This window comes from Nycticebus coucang, chromosome X, assembly GCF_027406575.1.
Source record: "Nycticebus coucang isolate mNycCou1 chromosome X, mNycCou1.pri, whole genome shotgun sequence".
Classification (NCBI taxonomy): domain Eukaryota; kingdom Metazoa; phylum Chordata; class Mammalia; order Primates; family Lorisidae; genus Nycticebus; species Nycticebus coucang.
Window position 1 is genome coordinate 60,806,927 of NC_069804.1, and position 22,108 is coordinate 60,829,034.

At 34.7% G+C, this 22,108-nt stretch overlaps 1 protein-coding gene across 18 annotated transcripts in view; it reads right to left on the minus strand.

Annotated features, from left to right (window-relative positions):
- Positions 1–22,108, minus strand: part of HUWE1 (HECT, UBA and WWE domain containing E3 ubiquitin protein ligase 1) — a 163,953-nt gene that overhangs the window by 109,410 nt on the left and 32,435 nt on the right. For all 18 annotated transcript variants that reach the window (XM_053581182.1, XM_053581185.1, XM_053581190.1 and 15 more), the window contains 4 exons: positions 18,659–18,727; positions 11,982–12,080; positions 11,138–11,344; positions 9,504–9,656 (listed from right to left, as the gene is read on the minus strand). In XM_053581182.1, the coding sequence (XP_053437157.1) occupies positions 9,504–9,656; positions 11,138–11,344; positions 11,982–12,080; positions 18,659–18,703 (504 nt within the window). In that variant the 5' untranslated portion in view covers positions 18,704–18,727. The remainder of the gene's footprint in view (positions 1–9,503; positions 9,657–11,137; positions 11,345–11,981; positions 12,081–18,658; positions 18,728–22,108) is intronic.

A 22,108-nucleotide genomic window follows, 5' to 3' on the forward strand; every position in this document is an offset into this window, starting at 1 on the left:
CAAAAAAAACAAGAAGAGAATTATGTCTCACCAAATAAGGAATATTTTAACAAAGAGGTAGAATTTATAAAATAAGGAAGAAAAAAGAAATCTTGAAGATGATAAGTATAATACTAGTAATTTAAAATTCATGTGAGGTCCAACAGGAAATATCAATAGGCAGTAGAAAAACCAGTGAACCTGAAAATAGGTCAACTGAGATTCAGTCTTAAGGGTATATATGAAGGAAAAACGAAGAAAAAAAAATGATGTTTTAAGAGATCAGTGGGACACCATCAAGTGTACATACATACATACATATACATATATGCATAATGTAAATTCCATAAGAGGAAAGAAAAAAATGAACAGAAAGATTACTCAAAGAAAAAATGGCTGAAAACTTCCGAAGTCTGATGAAAGACATGTTATCTACAAAGCTCAACAAACTCTAAGTAGGACAAAGCTAAAAGAGAGCCATACCAAGATACATTCTAATCAAACTGTCAGAAGCCAGAGACAAAGAGAGAATCTTCAAAGTGGCAACGTCTCACAAAAGATTCTCAATAAGATCAGTAGCTGATTCATTAGAAACAATGTAGAATGTAGTGGGATGACTATTCAAAGTTCTTTAAATTTCTTTAAATAAGAACTGTCAATCAATAATTCTATTTCTCACACAAATTTCCTTCAAAAACGAAGGCAAAATTAAGACATTTTCAGATAAACAAAAGCTGAGGTAGTTCACTGTCAGGGCCCCGACGCTGTGTCTCTGCCTTGTCAGAGCTGGGACACTTCACTGTCTGGATGCGGACTGCTGCGCCAGCTTACTCGGGGTAGGTCTCCTTCAGGTCTCGGGTGTCAAAGCACCTTATAAGTCACAGTCAATATCTGCAGGAGCGAGCATCTTAGCACCAATATCTCAGCAGCAGTCTTAGTAGGGGAGTGCCAACCAGGCGTCCTCCAAGCAAGAAGCAAGGCCAGAGGAAGAGCCAAAGGAGAATGCCCAGCTAACTTCGCCCCACGCTATTTATAGAAGTAATACAGTGGCTGCCTATGCCACAGGTGTGGAGACTGTTAACCAAACATGCACATACTTTCGTGCTCTTGTGAATCTCACTAATGAGAGCCAATGATGTTAAATCCCTTCCCCAGTCCCTTATTGCCAAAGTATTTCTTATAGGTGCCTCCTACAGTTTACCACTAGTAGACTGGCTCACCTAACGTGCATAATGCAATGATACGTTTCCAAACTATTAAGAAGAGAGTATAATTGTCTTACCATAACAAATAAGTAAGCAAGGAAATGGAAACGTAAATCAGTTAGACGTAAGCATGCCACATTATATATCAAATCAGCACATTGTACCCCATAAATGCATTAATGTACACAGTTATGACTTAGTAAATAAAAAAATTATATGGAGATGCAAAGTGCATGGATAGACAACAAATTTTGAAAAGAACAAAAGTGGATGGACTTCAATTTCCTACTTTCAAAACTTAGTATAAAACTATACTCATCAAGACAATGTGGTATTGGCATAAGGATAGACATATGGATCAATGGAACAGAATTAAGAAAAAGAAAAAAAATGATAAAAGGAGTCCTTCAGGCTGAAATAAATGGGAACAAAACAGTAATTTGAATCCATACAAAGAAATGAACATACAGAAGGTAGCTACACAGGTAAATATAAAAGTCAATATTAATGAATTTTTTGGTTTGTAAGTCTTCTGCTTCTATGCATTTTAGAACTAGAAAAACTAATTCTAAATAAGGTGATGTATATTACATGATAAAAGCAAAAACACAAAGAGCAAGGGAATAGATCTATACACGAACAAAGTGTGTATTTATTATTAAAACTAAGTTGGAATTAATTCAAGTATTTTGCAAATTAAGATGTTAGCTGTAATCCCCCGGGAAGACACTAATAACTAAATAAAAGACAAAAAATAGGAAACAGAAGACATGAACAATACTAAATCAACTAGATCTAACAGACATACATAGAACAATCCACCCAACAAAAATAGAATACATTCTTCAAGACATGTGAACATTCTCCAAAGTAGACTACATTAGGCCATAAAATAAACCTCAATAAATTTAAAAATGAAAGCATACAAGTATCTTCTCCAATGACAATAGAAAATCAGATACTTGAAACAGAAGGAAATCTGTTTCAAAGCACTCTCTTATCAATCAATAATGGGTCAAAGAAGAAATCACAAGGGCAATTAGCAGATTCCTTGAGGTAAATGAAAACAAAAAACAACATACCAGAACTTACAGGATACACTTACAAGACAATGTTTAGGAGGCTTTCTGCTTTCAGTGTATCCCGATAGTTTAAACACCTACGTTAAAAATGTAAGCTTTTAAATCAGTAATCTAACCTTCCATCTTAAGAACTAGAAAACAAGCAACAAAATGCAGAGCAAGCAGAAGGGGAAAAAAAGGAAAGATTAGAGGAAAGATAAATAAAAAACAGAAAAAGTAAACAGAATCAACTAAAGCAAAAGTTGGTTCTTTGAAAAGATCCAATAAAAATACAATCTTTAGCTAAACTGACCAAGAAAAAAAGATGTATGGTCATGCTTTCTCTTAAAATATACATACAGATAGATAGGAGGAGCCAGTGAAAAGGGGAAAGATTTGGTGGCGCCTGTAGCTCAAGTTGCTAAGGCGCCAACCACATACACCAGAGCAGGCAGGTTCGAATCTGGCCCGGGCCTGCCAAACAATGACAACTACAACCAAAAAATAGCTGGGTGTTGTGGTCAGTGCCTGTAGTCCCAGCTACTCAGGAGGCTGAGGCAAGAGAATCACTTAAGCCCATGAGTTGGAGGTTGCTGTGAGCTGTGACACAACAGCACTCTATGCATGGTAATAGCTTAAGGTTCTGTCTCCAAAAAAAAAAAAAAAAAAAAAAAAAAGGATTACCACAGGGAGGACTACATGTGTAACATTCACCTTCAATTACATCAAACAAGTATATATAAAACTAAGAGAATGATGTCTGCAACATATTTCTGAGAATTAAATGAGACACAGAACGTATAAGGTTCAGCATTCATTAAAATCTTAATAAAAAAGAATCTGTTGCCAAATGTGGCCCAAATATTGATACATTAAATATATCCACTGAGGCATTATTCACAACAGAAAAAATCTGCAAATTACCCAAATAAGATGAAAACTGAAATAACTATAGATGGCATAATTTTACAGTATTTAATATATTCACATACAGAAGGGATAAATCCATATTGCAATGGAATCAATTTCTTCTTTCATGATATAAAAGACATCGCCACTCTAAGGAACATAAAACCATGAAGTTATACTTTCTTTCAGTGACTTTATTGCTTCATGTTTTTAATGTAAAACTTTTTAATACATCTTAATTTTACTCTAATAAGGTAGGATCTACCTTAATTGTCCCTGGAATAGTGAGCCAATTGTTAAAATACCACTTTCATGTATAATCCATCCTTTTCTTCCTAATAAGAAATACCAGTACATGTTGGACCTTCTTTTACAACCTATTGATAGGTCAATTCCACTCTTATTTTCCACACTATTTTAATGACTGTAGCTTTATAAAATGGTTTAACACCTAACAGAATGTAAGTACTTCCTCATTAAATTTCTAGTATAATAGTACTATCTACATTACAAAGTTACATGAACTTAATATGGAAAAATGCTGATGTTAGTATATTAAATAAAATAGAATATAAAATTATATAGCATGCGCTGACCTTTGTAAAGAAATGTGTATAAATACTAAGAAAATGTACCAAAATAAAAGTAGATACATGATTATGACAAATTTTGTTGTGTACATTTCTACATTTTAAAAATATCAAACAGTATTTTTATCAGGAAGACAAGTTTGTTTTGCCACCAAGATAAATCTATAGTATGTTTAAAATTCTAGGGTATTTAATAGTCAGTACTGTTCAGAATAACACTAGTTCTTTGCCCTTATTATTATGTATCTATATCCTACTTCCTCAACTACTAAGTAGGGTGGTTGAAAAAAGAATAACATATTTTATATTACATCCCAAACAGAGCTAGCCATATACTTCTTGTGAATGGTATCAAGTGGAAGATGCTTGTAAGGATGCAGGAGCTAGTTCACAGGCTTATGCCAAGGTAAAGAGCAGTTATTTTCAACCGGTGTGCCATGGAAATTTTTAAAGATCGTCAATTAAATTATTTTCAAAACAAGTTCAAAGCACAGTGAGTATATTCTTTCTTTTACTTTTTAAAACTTTTTTTCTGATCAATAGGATTTAAGTGTGCCACAGAAGTTGGAATGTGCCATAAGATAAAAAAGGTTGAAAAACACTGGTTTAGAGTAAGAATCCTATTTAACCATCTCTAAAGGTATAATACAGGAATAGTAGATATTCTACGAGGGGCTAAGAGCCCATAGGCTTTGTCCAAAAATAATGTAACTTTTGAGCCTCACTGTATTCATCTACCTAGTAATGATACCGTATGATCCTGGCCTTTAAGTAGACACCCAATAAATAACTGTTATTAAGCATGCCAAAAAGGCATATACACCACCTCACTAGATGGGATTTAAAGAAGAATGAATAAGGCATTCAGACATCAGGAAAAGGGATGGAGGCTTTGAGATTCTTTCTGGAAATTTTTTCCTAAATTTATAGTTAATTAATCACTGTTCATATTCACAATAAGCCCACATCACTGGATTAACTGAGTCACTAAAAAATATCATGAGAAAAGATAATACATACAATGTCATTTTTCATAAAGACCAAAACATGATATTCAATCTTTTTATTAAAAGCATTCACTGAGCCATTTTTGAAAACACAATGTACAATAAACGAAGACAACATACATAAAGATTAAGGAAAAAACAATACTTTAAAAGTGACAAAGGACTGATTTCTCAAATCATTTTTATAGTAGAAAAAACTAATCCAAGAAACAAATGGACAAAAGATATGAGCAAGACTGTACATAAGAACAAATCCTAATAATGAAATAAAAAAAGCTTAAACTCATTACTGACCAGGCATGTGACAATTAAAGTAACACTGAGATCTCTGAGATTGTATCATACAGTCACCATCATATCTCTATTCACAGCACATTAAAAATGTCAGTAACTAAAGGCATATATACAAGACTGCTTAATGTAAAATAAACATGCATCAATAGGGAATAGTAATAAATTACAGTACATCCAAACTGTGGAGTATTATGTAGCTGTCAAAATAATTACTTATACAGATGACTTAAAAGTGACTTTTTAACAAGGTATTTAGTAGGTAAATCAGGATACAAAATATCCTACATTTGTAATTCAATGACAAAGATACCCTCAACATGTCAATGAAATATTTAGATAAAAACATATATAGAAAGATACATTTTAGGTTACAGGGAGAGGGGCCAAGAGGGAAAAGACTGTAATGAGTCATAGGACAACATGCATGCATTTTATAAAATAACACTTATGTATAGAGTTTTAAAAGAAAGCAAATGTAAAAAGAGTAACATATAGTTTATGTGCTGATAACCATTTATCAATGACAGTTCTCATTTATAAAGTATTTCCAACATGACTGGCATTAACCTTAAGAGTTTTATTTATGACCTCATTTAATTTAATCCTAAAAATGATGAAGTAGATGTCACAACCACCAAGTTACAGATCTCTTTCTCTCTCTACATATATAGTGAGATTAATTTGATTCATTGGTAGAAGTGGGTCTGATTTCTAAATACAGATTCTTAATCACACACAAGTGAATGCATCTATGTGTTATACAGGAAGCTTCCTGGAAAAAACTGAAGAAAGAAGAACCAAGATTCCTATCAAGATCATTGTTAAGGGCGGCACCCATAGCTTAGCGAGTAGGGCATCAGCCACATACACTGGGGCTGGTGGGTTTGAACCTGGCCCAGGCCAGCTAAAACAACAATGACAACTGCAACCAAAAAAAAAGTAGCTGGGCATTGTGGCAGGCACCTATAGTCCCAGCTACTTCGGAGGCTGAGGCAAGAGAATCGCTTGAGCCCAAGAGTTTGGGGTTGCTGTGAGCTACGACACCATAGTACTCTACCCAGAGTGACAGAAAAAAGTCATTCTTAAAAGAACTAGGGTAACATATGAAAAGGAAAAAGTAGTGGAGTGAAGCCCATACCAGCAAGTTGCAGTTTTAGAGAAATTGTATATTTTAGAGAAACATGAAATGTTTTCAAATTTTAATGAAGGGCATCAGTAATGGCAGCTACTATTATTACACACCTAGCATATTATATCTCAAAACCCTGTAAGAATCTTTTATTATAATAGCATAGCAAAGCATCAAGCCAATATATAGTAAATCCTCTGTAAGCTGAGCACCAAAGGGATTGTAACAAACTGGTCAACATACGGAGATAGTTAACAAAAGGAACTAGGCCTACGGTACCGGCATGTACACATCCAATCTATGAAAATTAGGTCCACTTAGGAAGGTGGTCAACTATGGAGGTTCTACTCTATTCCCAAAAGCAGCAATTCACTGCACCCATCAAGATTCTAAATTGTCCAGGACTAGAAATCAACCCTCAATCTACAATCTGTTACCCCAATTCAGAATAAAAAGCAGCACACTTGTCAAAGGCAGAAAGAGCCAGAAATACAAAGGAACAAAATACTGATTATTTATTTAAGCAATCCATTCTGGTAATAAAATGAGCCACAAAAAGAGAAGAACTTAATCTGAACTACACAAACAACAAAAGAACAACAAAAAAAATCCTCATACTTCCCATATATGTCCCATTTAAAAGTGTAGTTTGCATTCTACCTTTCCTTTTGCAAACTGTCAGAACATTTAATGAAAGTATGACATATCACTGTATGGTAACAGCCTAAAAGTAGAGTGACAAGATGTGAGGACTGACAGGTGCAAATTAACTACTCTTCTTCCATTCCTAAATATAAAGCTGAAATGTCAAAACCATCACAGCTGTTGGAAAGGACATGCCCTGAATAAGCAAATCAATCAGGTTTCAAGTCATAGTTCCACACCAGTTCCTATTTGTGGAGATTATAAGCAAGTCATCTCATCTTACTAAACCTCTAACATTTCTCATCTGTAAAATGGGAATAAGAATTCCTACTCTTACAGCATTAGAGGGATTATATATAAGTATAAAATCAGGTAACAATTAAAATACGGTACATAAACAATAGAGTATTACAGTCACTAAAAATACATTTGTGAAGTGCCATTGCCAAGTCTCATATTTAATTACAAAAATAATACATAATACACTATACCTAGAAAATATTCCAAGTACAGAATTTAAAAAATTAAACTCATCCTTCATCTTTTCCCCAAATTCAATTTCTAAGTTTCCAATTAGGTATATAACTTACAGGGACCCCACAGTTTTACTTATGAACTTTAAAAAAAACATAAATGGGGATCTTAAACCTTTTTTTATGCTTAAGAGGCCTTTTCACTAGGAGACCTTTTGTGATAAGCTTATGTCATGTTAAAAAGGATGTTTCAAACAAGGGTGCAAAGAGAATGCTTATGCATATACTCTGTACCCTTCTGAATGTTTGTAGCACAGTTTCCTTAAAATAAAACTGCGGAGTGAAATAAACATACTTATTTTAAAATGAAAGTTGCTGCCCAAAAACCTTATCAAAGGGAGTTGGAATATTAACCATTGCTTGTATATACTGTATTATTGTCAAGCTAATGGTTAAACATGATCACACGGTAATGTACATTTTCCCTGATTATTACTAATCTTTTTTATTTACCAATTTAAATGAAATATTGCATATTCCTCTGTAATATGTCTGTTCATATGCTTTTGCACATTTTCCTGAGTTACTTCCATTATACTGACTTGTAGGAGCTGTTTACATATTGTTATTCCTCTGTTGTAAAACTACCTTACTGTATAGCTATCTTATCATACAGAAGTTTTAAATTTTCACATTATCGAATTTGTCAGTATTTTTAAGATGACTTCCACGTGTCTCTTGACTTTCTTAGTAAATTTTTCTTTATGGAAAATATTAAGTCTCCTGTATTTACTTCAATATATTTCTAGGATTTAGGAATAGTGTGAAGATCTAAACACATTTTTTGCCTCAAAGAGCCTATTATCCCATTGTTTTGATCATAAGCAGTATGAGGGCTATTTCATTCTGCAAATTCAGTCTACTACCGTGCTAATTACAAAACTTTGCTTCAACAACAAAAAAAAACTTTGCTTCAAGATAAAAGCTTTATGGTAAAAACTTAGATTTAAAATGAAATCAGTAAGATATAAGATTTTAGTATCTGATACAGCAAATGACCCTGATTCATCGTGTTTTCTTAGATAATAAAAATAGTGACAGATTAAGGAAAGAAGATAAAAAATTTACAATTCTATATTCAGGTTCCTTTATAAGTTGCTTTATATTGTCACTTCATTATAAAGAAATCACAGATTACAGTTGTAGTTTATGTAAGAAAAGGCTTATAAAAAAATAAAAAATAAAATTTGAGCAAAACATTTGCAAATGCAAAAAAATTTTTCTTTTGCTCTAAGTTTATTTTTTAATAAGTCTTTTGCACATAGATCATAAATATATTTATGCCAATATCAGTGTGTTGATTATTTGTACAAATTGGAGTGTTTACATCATACTAATCAATATAGATTTCACTTCATTTACCCAATTATAACATTAGGACATTTGTGCTCAAATTTTAAAGGCCTCATATAGGTGACTGACAGTTTCTCTACATTTTCCATATGTCCCACAATTTTTGTAATATGTTACAGCTATAATCATACAAAAATGATTTTTAAGTAATCAGCCTGAAACTTTAATTGTAAGGTAATCATTAAATCAGCTTTGAAAAACCCAGCCTAACACTTTTCTTCCAAGAAAACTTTCCAGCAGTGGCTACCTCTTGAACCTGAGTATTTATCATCAAATTGCTTCTAGGAACACTGAACAATAGTTTGGTAGAGTTAAACTTTTATATGAGAGTGCCTGCCTTTAATTATGATAACTAACGTCACTATTGCTAATCACAACATTGAGTATCCTACGTGGTTTTTGTTCTACTAAAACAACTCTGAAGCAAATATACTGAATTCTCACATGAGAAAATTGCTGTCAGAGCTAATAAGCAAGGCTAGGACTCAAATACAGGTTTATATTTATACTATACTTCCCTCTCATACAGAATCTAATTCTGAACATTCTTTCTAGCAGAGAAGTTGTCATTTTTTAATAAAGAGACATTCTGCTGTATGAGCAGAGATTCATGAAATCCTTCAAAATTACTTAACAGAATATTTGAAGCATTTTTTAAAAGTGGGCCAATAGTTCCACTCAATTAGATCAATAGAGTTAACTTGGGGATTCTAGTCCTTTGACACTGCAACAAACACTTACTGAAAGGAAACTTATGCTCAGATTTTTGTACTCTTCCACTCTTCACAGAAGACTCACCTCTGCCAAATGCTGCAGCCGAGTTAGTAGTGGGGTCCTCTTGTCTGATCCAAGACGTGTGATGTAGTTTGATCTTTTGCTAAACACATACAGGAGGTTAAGGACTGCCAGCACCACTTGCATATCAGAGGAAGCCAATAAAGTTGTCAAATGCTACAAGGACGAAACAGGGCAAAGTTCAAGTTATAAGGCACAACTGACCTTGAAAACTGAAAATGCCTAATAATGTATTTGCTAACATTTACCAAGCTATCAAGAAGTTCAGTCACAACAAACAAAATAATACTATAAATGGGGTGGCACCTGTGGCTCAAAGGATTAGGGTGCCGGCCCCATATACCGGAGGTGGCGGGTTCAGCCCCAGCCCCAGCCAAAAACTGCAAAAAAAAAAAAAAACAAATAATACTATAAATGTTTGAGAATCTACAGCATGCAACAAGGACAAATAGCCAGAAAGTGCAATAGAAGTATAAAAAATGTAAATAGCAGTTCAAAATTACACAGGTGTCTCCATAGGAAAGAAGAGACTACCAGAGAGACAAATGTGATATATGATATAGTACTTATGTGGGACTCAAGAACAGTAAGTCTCCAAATAGACTAAAACTATTGTGAAAGTAGAATCATTTTATGCTCCTTCTGTATCCTTTATGACAAAGATAAAATTGGAACTAATTACAACACAGGGACTTTCATATAAAAGCTAAAGATATCAACAACAGCTGGTGGCAATTATGTAAAACATAACCATTCAATACAATATATGCCTGAGAGTGACTATGATGGATTTAAATATTATCAAAATTCACCAACGTATTGAAGCAATTGGTAAGAATTAAAATCAGTATGTAATTTAGCTGGAGATGTATCATGGTATCTCAAGTTGCCAATTGCGCCAAAGGCCATGCAGTTCCTTGGTCAACAAAACCTATGTCATCTTCAACAGACTGTCTAAACCCTGCCTAAAGCTCTGTATACCAGGCCCTTAGTTCAGTTCTCCCACTTCTTTTCCTAAGCCACTTTCTTTCAACTTCTTAAAATCAACAGGGTACCTAACTAATGATAATAGAAAGTCTAAAGTTGGGCTAAAGAAAAAGAAATCCCTCTTATAGTGATTTTTAACCAAATGATTGCTGATTGCTCTAGGCTTTTCTCTTTAAGGACACAGAGGATGTTATGAATGCATATTTTGGGGAAAGTGAGGGGGGGTGTGGGAGAGTGGAGAAGAGATAAAAAAGTAGCACACTACAACCCCTAAGAGCAGTATATTAATGTGATAAGGAAATCAAACTATTTCTATCAATTTAAAAGTAATTTAGGGCTACTCTAATAACCTGCAACAAAGATCAATTCCCACAAATTCCCTAGAATATTTCAATACATGTATTATATTTCTCATTTATTTCTTGAATCTTGAAAAGGCAGGCAAAGGTGATAGTACAAAACTTCCCCACCAGCCCTATAAAGGGTAATATTTATACATCTAAAAAACATCCTACCATTGTCTTTGATATTGGAAAACCAGAGCTCCATAATTAAAAGGAAAGCAATCATCAGCAAAAACCAGAAACTTCCTTGTTTCTGGACACACACAATTCTAGTCAACAAAACACATAAGCTTGAACCTCCCTTACCTCTATAGAACTGTACAGATGCCGAGAAAAGCTGTACTCAATGAGCAAGGCTGTGAAGTTTAACACAGCCAAGAGAAGCATTTTCAGCTGTTCTCTTTCTGGCCTATCACATACAAGCATCCATGACATATTCTCCACTGTCTGTCCAGCGTCTGCCAGAATTCCATCGAAGCGGTCCAACAGATCCACCCAGTGATATAACTCGCACTGGAGAGAAGAGAAAAAGGGTATACAGTAGAAATACTGCATGGATACTTTGTAACTGAGCTTTCTTATATGAGACTGCTGAGTGTGACACCTAGACAAGTACACATCCATCTCTGCCCATATGAGAAAGATCATACTGAGATAAAAGGGCTAGAGTTCATTGTTATATTCATAAAGATACCAAGAGACACCACAAATCTCCCAGAGCTAGATCTTCAGAGGGAGAAATCTACATTCTGAGGTCTACAGAGACAAAGACTATCTCTGCCAGAACCCATTTCATCAGAATTAATTTAGAGTTATCTAATAAAAATTCTCTTCAACTAGAAGTAAAAATCTGGAGACTATATATATGGTCAAACAAAAGAAATTCTGTAGTTGAGATTCTTTAGCAATACTTGTGCAACCATTCCTCAAACTCAGCTAGGAAAACTTTCACTTAACATTTTCTTTCAAAACTTCCTTGGCAACCATTTAGGCTAAAACCCACTGGTCAAGACCTGTGCCAGGCATGAGGTCCATGCTTTTTAAATAATTACTGAATGAGGTTACCCCATGGTGGTTTCTCTTATCAGAGCATATAAAATGATGTACTAACACAGTGAGTCCCATCTTTGGGGAGCATGGCTTCACATACCTTCCCTATGTTCCATGTTTTGATCTGCTGCAGTTCTGAAAGGAGTTGCTCATCACTACAAACTTTGAGTTTCTCTATTAAGGCTCTGCAGTCTGCAGGCTAAGAAAAACAAGTATTCACAAAAGATATTATGCAATAAGGGAGATGCAAAGGAGGAGAATGGAAAAGTAACCCTTAAACCCACACAGTAATTTAACTATTGCTAGAACATACTACTTCAGAAAACTAGAGATTCGTCAATCACTTAAGACTAAAATGTTAATTTAAAATGGATTAAAATTAACACTCTTAGCCCCCCCCAAAAAAAAAAACTTGGATAACGTAGATGAAAACTACTTAGAAGGGTATAAACCAGTGTTTTCAACTGGTGTGCCGCGAAATTTTTTTAAAGGTCACTAATTTATTTTCAAAAGCAGTTCAAAGCACACAAAGTATATTCTTTTTTCTACTCTTGTTTTTGATGAACATAATTTAAGTGCACTGTGGAAGTTCAACTACAGGTTCAAGTGTGCCATGAGATAAGAGATAACATTAAAAGGTTGAAAAACACTGGTATAGACAATAGAAATAAAAGAAATAAGCTAAACATCAATAAAAGGAAAAGTAAAGACACTATGGTCTGAAAGTTAGACCATCAGTCAGAATGTCTGATAGGGTATGCTAAATGAGAGAAACACTGAAATGCCCTACTAAATTCACAAAGGTGACGATTAGGGTAGGCATAGTATATTTCTATATTTCTAGCACTCTGGGAAGCCGAAGCAGATGGATTGCTTCAGCTCAGGAGTTCACAACCAGCCTGAGCAAGGAGATCCCATCACTACCAAAAATAGAAAAACCAGTCAGTCAGGCATTGCGACAGGCACCTGTAGTCCCAGATACTTGGGAGGCTGAGGAAAGGAGGTCACTTCAAGCCCAAGAGACTGAGGTTTCTGTGAGCTCTGATGATGCCACTGCACTCTACCCAGAGCAACAGAGTAAGACTGTCTAAAAAAAAAAAAAAAAAAAGAAAGAAAGAAAAAGAAAAGAAAAAAGAGAATAACCCAGAAGGTGAAGATTAGCATTAGCTGTTTTTTTCCCCTAATATTAAATCCTCTAACTGTAGGAGGACAAAGACCTTCTGAACTTTTAAAATAAAACTAGGATACTATTCTTACTTTGAATTTCCATTTCCATACATTCCTGCTCTCTTGTACTGACTGAACAGTCTATTTGGTTTGTCAGGTAACAAAGGGAGGATTGACAGTTAATAGTAAAGTTTCTGAAAGTAAAAGAAGGGAAAGGTTTAGGGGCTGGGAGAGAGAAAAGCCTTCTATTAATGTATGGCAGCTGAGAGAAATAATTACTCTTGTTTAATTCTGTAAAAAGCAGAATAATGTCCTGGGAATGAACCCAGATCTGGAAACAAACATCTGGGATCAGTTTTTAGCTTTGTGTTTTACTACACTATTTGATCATGAGCAAGTCCAACCTCTGAACCAGTTTTCTTACTAGAGAAACAGATCTAATATACCTCAGAGATAGGAAGCTCAAATGTCTGCTATAAACATAAAATACTTATCTCGCATAATAAAATTTAAATATTGAGAGACATCACACTATTATGAAGAACATGGGCTTTGGAATTTGGTAGTCTGTAAGATACCTCTTTGAATCTCAGCATTCTCTTTTGCAAAATGCACAGCACCTATATATCCAGCAATGCTGCTCTGAGATTTAAACTAGGGGAAATGTATTTTGAGCATATAAAACACAATGTGGAATATAACAGGGGCTTATCAAAAAATAGGTTTTCTTTAATTCAACACCCAAATGTCTTCTCCCTCTAAAGAACTGTAAAGATCTACCTCGAATTTTTGTGGTAATTAAGTTACATACAAGGTTGGACGATTAAGTTCATGAACTCACCCTAGAAAAAGTGCTACATACCTCACTGCTGAATATCACTATGATCACCTTCGAAGTATTCCCTTTGAGAAGGTATGCACTGATGCCAGGACCTAGCCAACACTTCAAAGCAGTTTTGGAACTCTTTCTGGAATGGCCACCAAAGCTGTCATCGTACAAGGTCTGACAAGTTCAGAAACTCACCTAAGAAAAAGTGCTACATACCTCATTGCTAAATTATCACTATAGTCACCTTCGAAGTACTTCCTTTGGCCATCTGGTGACTATAGTGATATTCAGCAATGAGGTATGTAGCACTTTTCCAAGATGAGTTTGTGAAGTTAATTGTTAGACCTTCTACAAGAACACAACTCTGATGGCCATTCCAGAAAAAGAGTTCCAAAACTGCTCTGAAGGGTGGATGAGGCACGGTTGTCAGTGCACAGCTTCCCAATGGAGTACTTCAAAGGTGACTGTAACGATATTCAGCAATGAGATATATTGTACTTTTTTTAGGAGGAACTGAATTGTCTGACCTTGTAAAATCCTTGGCACAAAAACCCTTCCATTAACCAGGCCTGCACTTTTTTCTCCATTTCTTAATGACATAAAAGTTGAAGGAAAGGCAGTGAAGCAGTAGAAACAGATAACATGGAGAAGGTGAACCACTTGCTCATTAAATTCTCTTGCACTTTCTAGACCCACTTGTGCCCAATATCAAATATAAATTTCTAATGGAATACAGGTAAGCAATCCAATTATATGGTTGAGTTAGACAACACTCAGTTCATGAGGAACATTTGGGTACTATAATAACTTGGTATGTCTTAAAATCAGGTCTTTAGTCTAGTAAGGCCCAGTAGCAAGACAGAAAGAAGCTGCTTTTGTGAATGTGGAATGGCTGTAGGCAGAGAATAGCACAGCCAAAACTCCGACAGGTCTTAGCTATGACTCTTCTATTGAGGCTTGCTAAAGGCTCCACACATCATCTTTAGCTTACACATTAGCCAATCACTTGGGTGTACTAGTCATAATATCCAAGAGGTAGGGAGGCTTGTATTAAAGCCTGGAACTTTTGCAGTCTTTTCTAGACCCAAACCTCACTAACGTTTTAGTGGGTGCCCGCCAAATGCTTAGACTTTACCCAGCAAATAGGTTAAAACAGTACACCATACATTGTTTCTAATTCTTCACAGTATGTATGTAGTACAAGGTGAAGCAACTTGCCTCTCACTTTAGAAGGGATATCCAGACCTCAGGACCCCTAGAAACTTTCCTAATGTGGTAGGCCCTCATGCTTTCACAGGGTTCATCTTTGACTCTCTGGCACAGAAGCTGAGGCATCTAAGGTATTTGTGTTTTCTACTCACATGATCCAGCTAGCTAGCATAACAACATCAATTTAAAGAATCAGGCACAACGTTCTCTGCTCTATCAAACTATCAAGGTCCACTGCATTTTATAGGCGAATGCAGCAAGCATAGTATCTTTACCATCTTATCCTTGATACATAAAGGCAAACTGAGTGATTTTCCTTATTTATGGTAATGTAAAAGAAAGCGTTTGCCAGTTCAACAGCTACATTATGAACTGCCAGGGTTTATTACTGATTTGCCCCAACACATAACTAATCTAGAGGAAAAAATTCTGGGTACAGCTGCTAATACACAAAGTATATGTATAAAGAGCCTTTCTTAAAAATAATACCTAGTATAACCATAGTAGGTGTATGGGAAAGTGGATGCTCATGTATGCTGCTCAACAAAAGTAGGTAACTCAAAGTCTTAAAAATCTATATAGACTGAGCCAAGAGTGAGACTCCATCTCTACCAAAAAACAGAACAATTAGCTGGGTATGATGACATTTGCCTGCAGTCCCAGTTATTTGGGAGGATGAGGCAGGAGGATTGCTTAAGCTTACAAGTTTGAGGCCACATAGTACTTGCATATAACCTATACATATCCTCCCATATACTTTTAATCATTTTTTGGTTACTTATAATAATACAATGTAAATACTATGTAAATAGTTGTCCCACTACATTGTTATTTAATTTGAATATTTTTATTTTATTCTTTTTATTGTTAAGTTGTTCCAAATATTTTCTACCTACAGTTGGTTGAATCCACAAATGCAGAACCCACAGATACAAACACGTCAGACTATACCAAACACATTACACTCTGAATTGTTAACTGGAACTTACTCATCTTGTATAACTTTATACTATATATGTACCCACTAAAGAAGAACTCCCCCAAGTCCCTGGTAACCACTACCATTCTATTGCCTATACCTTCGCCTTATGTAAGAGGAATCATGCAGTATTTGTCCCTCTGTGACTAATTCTGCATAAGGTATTCCAGGGGTTAATTTCCAAAATATACAAGGAACTTCTGCAACTCAACAGCAAAAAAGCTAAATTAATCCAACTTAAAAATGGGCAATGGATTTGAATAGACATCTCTCTAAAGAATACATACAAATAAACAGGTATATGAAAAGGTACTTGGTATCATTAATTATCAAGGAAATGAGAATCAAAACCACAATGAGTTATTACCTCACACCTGTTACGATGGCTACTGTCATGTGCCTTTTTTATTTTAGATATATTTTACATTTCCATTATGATTTTTTTTTTCTATATTTTAATGCTTGGAAGAACCATCCCCACCTAAGACTCACATAAACATTTAACTGTATGTTCTATTTCTCCTATAATTTATCTATTTTAAAAATATTTGACTTTTATTAGTTTACCTAGAATTTAATGCAATATAACAGTCTCCCACCCTTCATAAGTTAAACAATTGTCCTGGGATAGTTTTATTGAATAATATTGTCTTTTCTCGCCAACTTATAATCCCTCTATTATATGTCAAGTTCTTGTGTACACTAGGATCCTTTCTAGGTGTTCTATTATCTTATTAGTAGAGTCTTACTGGTACCACTGTTTTAACTTTTTAATTGTAGTTATTAAGGCAAATGTTCTTTTTGCTCTCAGTTTCCAAAGATATTCGAGTAGATAGTTGTCAAGACTTCTAGATGCTAAAAGACATCAAAAACAAAATCAAAAGCAAATGAAAGTATCTGCAACACACATGAAAATAAATATACTCAATTATATATGGCATTCAGTAAAAAATACACTGACATTCCAATGCCAAATACAAAATGACTACCACAATAAGACAATTGATATAAGGCCAATAAACTTGAAAATTTTATGTACTGAAGCAATGCAAATTTAACACTGAAATACCTTTTCCCCACTAGTAAATTAACAAATATTTAAAAGGTAATCTGCAATACCGGTAAGAGTATGAATAATAAAGTGCTTCACATTTTCCACAGTACATTGTGCACATGCAATAATTTCTAAAAGACTGAAAGAAATATAGTAAAATGTTAATAATGGTTATCCTTTGGTGATACCTGCCATTTTTAAAAAAACCCAAGTGGCCTGTATTTAGAAAATGAATTAACTGGCTAGGTGTAGTGGCTCATACCTAAAATCCTAGCAGTCTGGGAGGCTGACATGGGAGGATTTCTTAAGGTCAGGAGTCTGAGATGAGCCTGAGCAAGAGTGAGACTAACCCCTACACCTATCTCTACCAAAAAAAAAAAAAATTAGCTGGGTGTGGTGGTACACACCTATAGTCCCAGCTACTTGGGAGGAAGATTGTTTAAGCTTAGGAGTCTGAGGTTGCAGTAAGCTATAATCATACCACTGCACTCTAGTTGGGGTGATAGAGTAAAACTCTTGTCTCCAAAAATAAAAATGGAAGGAAGGGAGAGAAGGATAGAGGGAGAGAGGGAAGGAGGGAAGTGAGGGAGAGACAGAAATGGAAGAAAGAAAGGAGGGAGGGAGGGAGAGAGGAAGAAGGGAGGGGAGAGAGAGAGAGAAGGGGAAGGAGGGAGGAGGAGGGGGAAGGAGGGAGGAAGAGGAAGAAGAGGAGGGAAGGAAGAAGAGGAGGAGGGGAGGAAGAAGAAAGAAGAGTAGACGAGAAGAAAACAAAGGAAGAAAGAAAAAAATGAATTAACTTAGTAAGTGCCAGATACTATGATAAGTAATTGCCTCACATCAAGGAGCAAGCAATTATCAACTGCATTTTGTAGAACTTTGTGGAAACCAGGTAAGTTACGTCTTAGGCATAAAAATCTAATGTAATTCAAACCCAGGTCTAATTCTAAAGCTTGTGCTCTTTATGCTAAAGACATGAGGTCTGTACAGGAGTATTATAATGGAACACTTCCTTTACCTGAGAACATGGTTCAAGCCAACCGACAGAATATTGAACTGAAGCTGGGATTTCTCCTATTGACACAGGTTAATTAACATGACCATTCAATACACAGGTTAAGTTTAATTGTATGATTAAATTTCAGGAATAAAGAAAACTAAAACATGGCCTCACAAGAAAACTAGTAAGAAAATTGTTCTCACTTTCATTTTCTAACAAAATTGAAAATCCCATAGTTACAATCAAAATTTGAACTAACTCGTGCTCCTTCCATTATATCATACTGCCTTTCGATGCATAGGAATAGCAGACTGAAAGCCTAAGTCAGGTAACACAAAGCCATAAAGAACTGTTCAGTGCTCACTTTTCTTGGCTATCTAAAAGGCATATTCGAAACAAAATTTGGTTCAAGTTGCTACTTTACTGCACTTTGTATATATGAGTGATAATATATTTGTAAGAGTAGCATGGGAGAACTCATCATGAAGATTTTTTTCCTGAAATGAAGGGAAGATAGGCAAAGCAAACGTTTGGATACTTACAGCCTCCGTAGGTGTCTTTTTCAGTTTAGTCCTGTCTACTTTCATGTTTTCGATTTTCTGCTTTATAATCTGAAAAGAAAATCCCAAAGAAGTGAGAACTTAAATTTGCAATCTTGATCTATACAAGCTTAGACATAGACAATACAGAATGGAGAGGATGCAAAATGCTTAAAGTAAAAACACTAGAATTATAATGCCATGCCAACTCAGAGGTAGGAAGGTATAAATAATCTCTCCAAATCAAACTGGTTCAGCCAGGAACACGGCATCAGACAGGAACCAAAGCAAGCCAAAACAAGGATCTCAAACTCTTACTGAAAATAAAAATGTACAATGTTTCCAACACATCTCAGGATGGAAAAATTCACTATAGCCCTGAAGTTTCTAAGCTTTCCAGAATACCGCAGGGCTATAGTTGAGTTTGCATCCTTCTAGGAATTCATCCAAAGAAAGTTATAAGGATATATACAAATATTTAACCAGAAGAATCCATACTGCATGACCATGTATAAGAGTGAAAAACTGAATAGGATCAAATGTCCAAAATGATGTTTAAATGGAATATTACACAACTGTTAAAAATATTGCAGACAAATATAATACACAAAGATGTTCATGATGACATAAAAAGGTTACAGCCCAGAATGTATAATATAAACCTATGTCTAAAGAAAACAGCTTAGAAGGAACATGCAGCAAAATATTAATTCATTATTAACCAAAAGGATTATACATGATCGTTTTACCTATGTCTCTCTTTTACGGTCTTTATATTAGTTCTGTCATTTTTATTTTTTAATTAGAAAATGAGGTACAATAGACATTGCCATGTCTTAATAATAAAGAAAATGAGGTGTAAGACTCACAGACTCACACTATTGTTTCCTGAGCAAAGAAACCATTTGTAAGGCTCAAAAGCAGGCAACAGCTTAACCAGACTCACAGTATAATCCCTAGGTGATCTTTGATGGAAGACAAATCCTTTAAGAATGCCATGACCAAAGCACTAAAGAAATACGGGTTTCTCCCAGTAGCAACTAGGAAACATACACAAAGGCAGAAACAGATTTCAGGCTCTTTACACACACAAGATTCTATTACTAATATTTACTCAGAAGCAGTCACAAGATGTCAATGTCTCTCTCCCAAGAAGGCTGCCATAATATAAAGCTGAACAAGCAGATACAAATTTTAGGCAGTTTTTTGCCTAGATTTAGTCCAATATACTTAATACTATGGAAATAGTGTACATTTGCCTATATGGCTCACATTCATTCAATCAATAGGCATTTAAGAAAGAAGTGATGCTCTTTCTGTCATCTTTCTGTGATACCATAATGGCATAATGGCATGAATGTCCTGCGTGATGCTCTCAAGAGCATCAGCAATGCCAAAAAGAGAAGCAAACGCCAGGTTCTTGTAAGACCATGCTCCAAAGTAATCATCCAGTTTCTAACTGTGATGATGAAACATAGTTAACATTGATGAATTTTAAATCACTGATGATCACAGAACTGTCAAAATTGGTGTGAGCCTCACAGACAGGTTAAACAAGGGTGATCAGCCCCAGATTTGATGAGCAGCTCAACAATCTAGAAAAAAGACAGAATAATCTGCTCCCATCCTGCCAGTTTGGTTACATGATACTGAACTTCTGCTGGCATCATGGACCATGAAGAAACAGAAAGAAAACACACAGGAGGAAAAATCCTGGGATTCTTTTTCTAGAGATGTAATACATACTTAAAAATAAAATACATCAATGGACCAAAGAAAAAAAGTCAGTAAAAAAAAATCCCGACTATGTTCTAAAATCTTACCGTAAAAACCATGCCTGAAGAAAAACAGATGTGTTCTCTCTATGGTTTAATATTTAGAGTATATAATTCCAGATTAGTTTTTCAAATTACTTCATCATTTAATATAAAATGAACAAAATGCCTGCTGCCCACAATCTCAAAACAACTGAAATAAGGCCAATAGGATTCTGGTAACAATTCTATCCATGTGGTAGAAACTATAAAATAAGCTTTTTGTACATACTCTCTGGCTTTTTCCTCCCTTTTGACAGCTTCTTAAACCCATTATACTAAGCAAATGGCTGTCACATTATTGTGGATGCAGTCAGTCCAAACAACCCACAACCCAAATAAGTGATCAGGAATGGTGAAGATGTCTGTTTTTACCACTTTTATCCAATCCAATGCTGGAAGTTATAGCCACTATAATATACCAAGAAAAGAAAATAACAGGCGCAGAGATCAGAAAGGAAGAAAGAAAACTACCTCTGTCTGCAGATGACAAAGGATTAGAAAATCCTAAGAAATCTATGAAAAAAATCTCCCAGAACAAATAAATCCTGTAAGTCACACAATACAAGATAAACATAAAAATCACATTTCTACATACTAGCAATGGAAATATGAACTCCAAAGTTAAAAACAGTTATCATTCACAATTGCTCAGTAATAATGAAATTATTAGGTATAAATCTACGAAACATACACAGGACTTACATGATAAAAACTACAAAATTCCAATTTAAAAAAATCGAAGACCTAAATACTTGGAGAGATCTAAGACTCAACATAGTAAAGATGTCAAGTCTCTTAAAATTGATATATAGGTTTAATACAATTTCTATCCAAATCCCAGCAAGATTTTTTGTAAATAAGCCAAGAGTTCTGAAAAGGAAAAATGAAGAGGAATAATCATTTCTACTCACTTTTATGACTTATCTATTCCTCATCCAGTACTACTTGATTTTTGTAGTGTGCAGTGCTCTCTTGTGCTTGCTTGCACGTGCTCTCTACGTTGTGTGTACATATATGTGTGTATATATACACATATACACACACATATACACACATATATATGTACACATACAGAGTGCACGTGCTTGGTTGCTTGAAAGAGGACAGCACACTACAGAAATCAAGTAGTACTGGATGAGGAATAGACACATGTATCAAGGAACAAAGAACCCAGAAACAGATCCACACAAATAGGCCCAAATGATTTTTGACAAAGGTAAAAAAATTCAAAGAAAGATAATTTTATCAACAAATGAAGACAAAGAAAAGTGGGCGTGCACAGGCAGAAACATGAACTTTGACCTAAGTCTCCCAACTTATATAAAACCACAGTTAATTATAAAATCTACTGGGAAAAAATATTTGCAAACCAAATAATAGTATCTAGAATATATAAAGAACTTTCAAAACAATTATACTAAGCAATTATAGTAAGGTTGTAAGATATAAGGTTAATATACAAAAGTCAATTATTTTCCTATATACAAGCAATCAAGTATAATTTTGAAATTAAAACCAACACCATTCAAAAGATGAAATATTTAGTTATAAATCAAACAGTATGCATAAAGTCTGTAAGAAGAAAATTATAAAATTCTAATGAAAGAAAACAAACTAAATAAATGGAAAGATGTTC